A 6,315-nucleotide genomic window follows, 5' to 3' on the forward strand; every position below is an offset into this window, starting at 1 on the left:
CTTAACTTCATTGCCCAAGGGTGCGAATTGAACCATATAATTTTAGCGAGGTCTTGGAAGCCGATGAAAACTGTAACTTCTTCTCTTGCATTTCATAGACCCGGTTGTGCTAGGAGTGGAATCTCTAATTAGTTCTTGGAAAGTTTAATCGTGCCCTGATTAGGGAAAGGTTAGATATTTGCTGCGTAGCGTGTTGTACTAGGAGTCTAGAAGGCTATAAACTTGGACTCAATTCGTGTTGTTCTCGGAAAATACCTGTCGAGTATTGAAATGTGTTTGCGTTTTTAGATCACTAGTTTTGAGTTTTGACGAGGAGACCTACGAGCGTACGTGTTACGAGAGAGCTCCTAGCCCTAACTAAATCGTATCGATCGACATCGATCTAGCAACCATTGAGGCGCGCAGGCGCCATGGCGTCCACGATACACAAGACGGCGTCGACGCACAGGTCTGCGGTGGTCCGTGGCACGCACGAGTTCCACATCGTCGGCTGCAGCGGCCGCAAGCGTTTCGCCAGCGCCGTGAACTCCTCCTCCATCAAGTCCGGCTCTTTCCTCGCCGGCGGACACACCTGGGCCCTCGCCTGCACCTTGGACGATCAAGGCAGCCTCGCATCAATCACCCTCGAGCTTCTCGGCACGACCAAGGACGTGGTCGCCACGGCGGGCATCAGGATCGAGGACCCCCTAGGTGAGTGGCCGACCGCCGTGTGGCAAAGTGACGCCATCAGATTCCAGGAGACTAGGACCTGGAAGCTATCGGTTCCAGAGACTTACCATGGCCATGGAACCCGCTACGTGAGAGACGACCGCCTCACCATCGAATGCACCGTCGACGTCCTCGAGGAGTACTCCCCCGGAGCCGCTGTGGAGACTAGAAACGGCTTTGTGTCGGTTGTGCCGCCGCCGACCATTACTCAGGATCTCCACAAACTTCTACTAGTTGATGAGTCAGCAGTGTCCGGGTCAGGATCATCGTGTTCCGAGAACAGGCGACGACATCGTATGAAGTCGGATGTAACGTTCGTCGTTGAGGAGACCGAGATCCAGGCGCACAAGCTCGTGCTCGCCATGCGATCCCCGGTTTTCGCCGCGGAGTTCCGCTGGCACGCGAAGTTGAGCTCTATCCTTACGCGCCTTAGCGTCGACGACATGAGTGCATCCACCTTCAGGGCGATGCTCCGTTTCATCTACACCGACGAGATGCCCATCAAAGCAAGCAACGATACAAGCAGCCGTCGTGCCTGCAAAGAGAAATATGCTTTGAGGCGCCGGGAAGCCATGGCACGCGACCTGCTTGTGGCCGCGGATCGGTATGACCTGGAGAGGCTGAGGATCATGTGCCAGAATATATTATTGGAGAGCCTCGACGCCTCGACTGTTATGGGGACGCTGTTACTGGTGCGTGGCCGTCACACCTGTTGTCAGCTCGAGGATTCCTGCATCGAGTACATAGCCTCTGACCCCAATGTGTACGCTGCTGTGAGGGCGACCGATGAGTACCAGGAGCTTAAGAATAGCTGCAGTCCCTTGATAATCGAGATCATGGAAAGAGTAGCCACACACAACCCCAACGGGGCGCGCAAGTCCTCTGACGGCATGAAACACCGGCCTCCAGAAAAGACGTGGTCAACCTATAACGCGCTGGTGCACAGCGTCCACGAGTTCAGGATCCCTAACTTTTGCGCCGTCCAGAGGAGCGTTGGTGTTGGCCAAGTAATCCATTCAGGCACTTTCAACGTCGGCGGTTATGACTGGCATGTATGGATGTACCCATCAGGAGAGAAGGGAGAGGCCCAAGGGAACATCGCTCTTTACCTTAAATTGTTGAGTCAGCCGCCAGTCCATGGCATCGTGGTGTCCGGGAAATTCTTTGTCGGCAATCCAAGTGGAAAGTTCACCACTGAGAAAAAAGAATGGATTTTCACCAACACATATACCAGAACGTCTTTAGCCTGGGGATACACAAAGTTGATGAGCTTTGAATCTGCAAAATCACGGTACCTAGCGAATGATGGTTCCTTAACCATATGCTGTAGCTTTGCGGTCACCAAGCAGCCTTACACTACTACGAGCACCCCGGCCACCAGGGCCATGATCGTTGTGCCATCATCAAGCATTGCCTTGTACCTCGACCAACTATTGGTGGGCGGGCATGGGTCGGACGTGCAATTTCTTGTTGAGGGTAGCGAAATTTGCGCGCATAGTCTTGTGATCGCCGCGCGATCGCCGATCCTATATGAGGAGGTGGCAGCAGCAGTCAGCAACAAGGATGGACATATAGTACGGATTGACGGCATGAAAGCCACGGTCTTCAAGGCCGTGATCCACTTTGTCTACACCGATGAACTGCCCGCTCTTGGTAGCACGGTGGTTGACGAAGACATGCTCGCTGCAGCATCCCGGTTTGGACTCGAGAGGATGAAGATCATTTGTGAGAACTTCCTCGCCGAGCACATCTCCAAGGAAAACGCAGTCGACACATTCAATGTGGCGCGCCGTCACCGTTGTTCGAAACTTGAGGATTACTGTATTGATTTCATCCTCTCGGTTCCATCCTTGGCCAAGGGATTGATTAAAACGGTCAGCCTCGACTAGCAATTTCTTTCTCCATGAAAAATTATTTCTATAATATCTCTGATCTATTTTGTTGTCTCCTATCTGCCAGATTCCTCTCCCGTCTCCACAGGTGGATGCAGGTCAGTCCCTCTAAAGATGGCTGTCTAAGTCCTTTGAGGCGCTTAGGACTGACACAGCGAATAATGTCGTCTCCATGGCCGACATCGATCAGGATCAAAGAAACCGCTTGCCCGGTGGAGAAGCGTCCACGCCAATAGAAAGAAAGATTATCTTCTGCACGTATGCCATATTTCCATCTAATTGTGCTGCTCCTATTCTTTTATGTTGTCTAGTGGCCGAGCAGATATCAGTTACACTACGGGAACCCGCCGACGTGCCGACGGCCAGAATCTGTGCCGACGGCCGCCGTCGGCACAGCCTCGCTCGCCGTCAGCCCAGCAAAGTAGCCGTCGGCACAGCCTGGCCGTCGGCACAGAACCACCAGGACCGACGGCCGCCGTCGGCACCACCTGGCCGTCGGCACAAACACCATCTGTGCCGACGGCACGTAGCCTAGCCGTCGGCACATGGTCATATGGTGGGGCCACAGACAGCCACCGACAACGGCGTCGCGAGGTGGCAAACGGCGTGAAGTGGGCCGACGGCCAGGCCGTCGGCACAGCTTCCCCGCCAAATTTTCCTTCTTCCCGCCCTTATTCGCGCCATTTTTTCGCGCCACTTCCTATGTAGGCCGACGGCCAGGCCGTCGGCACAGGTTCCCGCCATTTTTCCCCTCCTTCCCTCCCGCCATTCTTCTCGCGCCCATTCTCTCCCGCCAATTATTCCCGCCGTTTCAGCTCTCGTCGTCCTATATATAGCCATGTCTTCTCAACACTAACATCAGCAACAACATTTCTCTCCTCATCAACTCTCTCATCCAAAAAACACCACAGAATCCTCTGAGCTCAGCTGCCGTCGAGATGGCTCTTCGTCGCCGTAGCAACACGGGCTTCATCGGCGTTCGCCAGCGGGCTGCGGGCCATTTCGCGTCCGAAATCTCCGCCGGTGGTGTGCGTGTGTGGCTCGGCACCTTCTACACGAAGGAGGCTGCTGCCCGCGCATACGACGTTGCGGCTTGGAGGTTTGGCCGGTCGCGCCACGAATTGAACTTCCCGGAGGTCGGGTCTCCGGCGGAAGCCGAGAGTCTCTCTACGAGCCGCTACTTCGCTCGAGGGTGAAGCGCGGCGGTTCGAGAGATGGCCAGCGGCGGATTGATACCACCGAGGCGGACGAGCGGTTCATGGCACGGTGGCGCGGAGACCATCCCGGAGACGTCGCGGCCACGCGCGCATTCTGGAAGGAGAAGCAGGGCGTACAGGGAGAGAGAGGAGGGCGGGAAAGCGGCGGAGGAGGGCCGAATATGACGTGGAGTACGCCAAAGGAGAGGCGTCGACATGGGGGAAAATGATGAACGGTGGTTTTCGTACCTCTCGAAGTACCGCTTCGGAGGACACCCCTAGCGAGGACGAAGATTTCGAGAACTGATTAGTATGTGTGTGTGTCGAGTCCATGTGTCTAACGGGTCATGTGTCGACCCAGTGTTAAGTGCTTTGTTCGTGTGTGGGTTTAGTTTTTTAAGTGTTTTGGTTTGTGTGTTAGTAGTGTAGTTTTTAAGTGCTTTGCTTCGTGTGTGGGTGTAGTTCTTTAAGTGCTTTGGTTTGTGTGTGGTCTAGTTCTTTAAGTGTTTTGGTTTGTGTGTGGGTCTAGTTACGTGTGTGGGTCTCAAGTTCTTAAGTGTATCATTATTATGTGTCGTCAGAAATCGAGCATCGAAGGGTGGGAATGGTCCCAAAACTCAGGCAGATTATAGACTATAGGGGTAAAATCCAGGATCTGTATGTGGAAACTCCTGGTAAGCCCAACCTATGGTTTCCCATGTACATATGTCCTAAACAAACCAAAGCAAATAAAAAATCCATTGTTACACCGTCACACGGAGAAAGCTATAGGGGTAGATCCGCGGGGTCCCCGCCCTAGGGTTCCGAAGATACGGATCAGCGGAGCGTCGGAACCGCTTAAAAACTTGCATATGTCCCTAGCATATGTGCACAAGTGTGATGTAGGGTTTGGCTAACCTTGCATGTACCGGCGTTGACGATTTTCGCGAGACATGGGCCGGCACTTGGTGAAAATCCGGGATGCAGTATGTGCAAACTCCGGTACGGCTAAAATGGAGCCTATTTTATGGTAAAGTAAGCCCAACCTATGGTTTCCCATGTACATATGTCCTAAACAAACCAAAGCAAATAAAAAAATCCATTGTTACACCGTCACACGGAGAAATCTATAGGGGTAGATCTGCGGGGTCCCCGCCCTAGGGTTTCCGAAGATACGGATCGGCGGAGCGTCGGAACCTCTTAAAAACTTGCATATGTCCCTAGCATATGTGCACAAGTGTGATGTAGGGTTTGGCTAACCTTGCATGTACCGGCGTTGACGATTTTCGCGGACATGGGCCAGCACTTGGTGAAAATCCGGGGATCCGTATGTGCAAACTCCTCGGTACGGCTAAAATGGAGCCTATTTTATGGTAAAGTAAGCCCAACCTATGGTTTCCCATGTACATATGTCCTAAACAAACCAAAGCAAATAAAAAAATCCATTGTTACACCGTCACACGGAGAAAGCTATAGGGGTAGATCTGCGGGGTCCCCGCCCTAGGGTTTCCGAAGATACGGATCAGCGGAGCGTCGGGAACCGCTTAAAAACTTGCATATGTCCCTAGCATATGTGCACAAGTGTGATGTAGGGTTTGGCTAACCTTGCATGTACCGGCGTTGACGATTTTCGGCAGACATGGGCCAGCACTTGGTGAAAATCCGGGATCCGTATGTGCAAACTCACGGTACGGCTAAAATGGAGCCTATTTTATGGTAAAGTAAGCCCAACCTATGGTTTCCCATGTACATATGTCCTAAACAAACCAAAGCAAATAAAAAAATCCATTGTTACACCGTCACACGGAGAAAGCTATAGGGGTAGATCTGCGGGGTCCCCGCCTAGGGTTTCCGAAGATACGGATCAGCGGAGCGTCGGAACCGCTTAAAAACTTGCATATGTCCCTAGCATATGTGCACAAGTGTGATGTAGGGTTTGGCTAACCTTGCATGTACCCGGCGTTGACGATTTTCGCGGACATGGGCCAGCACTTGGTGAAAATCCGGGATCCAGTATGTGCAAACTCACGAGTACGGCTAAAATGGAGCCTATTTTATGGTAAAGTAAGCCCAACCTATGGTTTCCCATGTACATATGTCCTAAACAAACCAAAGCAAATAAAAAAATCCATTGTTACACCAGTCACACGGAGAAAGCTATAGGGGTAGATCGCGGGGTCCCCGCCTAGGGTTCCGAAGATACAGATCAGCGGAGCGTCGAACCGCTTAAAAACTTGCATATGTCCCTAGCATATGTGCACAAGTGTGATGTAGGGTTTGGCTAACCTTGCATGTACCCGCGTTGACGATTTTCGAGACATGGGCCGGCACTTGGTGAAAATCCGAGGATCCGTATGTGCAAACTCCGGGTACGGCTAAAATGGAGCATATTTTATGGTAAAGTAAGCCCAACCTATGGTTTCCCATGTACATATGTCCTAAACAAACCAAAGCAAATAAAAAAATCCATTGTTACACCGTCACACGAGAAAGCTATAGGGGTAGATGCGGGGTCCCCGCCTAGGGTTCCGAAGATACGT

General features: G+C 52.3%; 1 protein-coding gene across 1 annotated transcript; it reads left to right on the forward strand.

Moving 5' to 3' along the window:
- The first annotated feature begins 410 nt into the window (after positions 1-410).
- LOC124664142 lies at positions 411-2,712 on the forward strand. Its single transcript, XM_047201727.1, has 3 exons — positions 411-866; positions 921-2,582; positions 2,668-2,712. The coding sequence occupies exons 1-3, from the start codon at positions 411-413 to the stop codon at positions 2,710-2,712; spliced, it is 2,163 nt and encodes a 720-aa protein (XP_047057683.1).
- Positions 2,713-6,315: the final 3,603 nt, after the last annotated feature.

The sequence above is a fragment of the Lolium rigidum genome, chromosome 6, assembly GCF_022539505.1.
Source record: "Lolium rigidum isolate FL_2022 chromosome 6, APGP_CSIRO_Lrig_0.1, whole genome shotgun sequence".
Lineage (NCBI taxonomy): Eukaryota > Viridiplantae > Streptophyta > Magnoliopsida > Poales > Poaceae > Lolium > Lolium rigidum.

Excerpts from the sequence above, each read along its gene's own strand:
- LOC124664142 (XM_047201727.1), top strand. The coding sequence starts at position 411 with ATGGCGTCCACGATACACAAGACGGCGTCGACGCACAGGTCTGCGGTG. Across the intron at positions 867-920 it reads AGTACTCCCCCGGAGCCGCT|GATCTCCACAAACTTCTACT; the intron begins GTGGAGACTAGA and ends ACCATTACTCAG. Across the intron at positions 2,583-2,667 it reads CCAAGGGATTGATTAAAACG|ATTCCTCTCCCGTCTCCACA; the intron begins GTCAGCCTCGAC and ends CCTATCTGCCAG.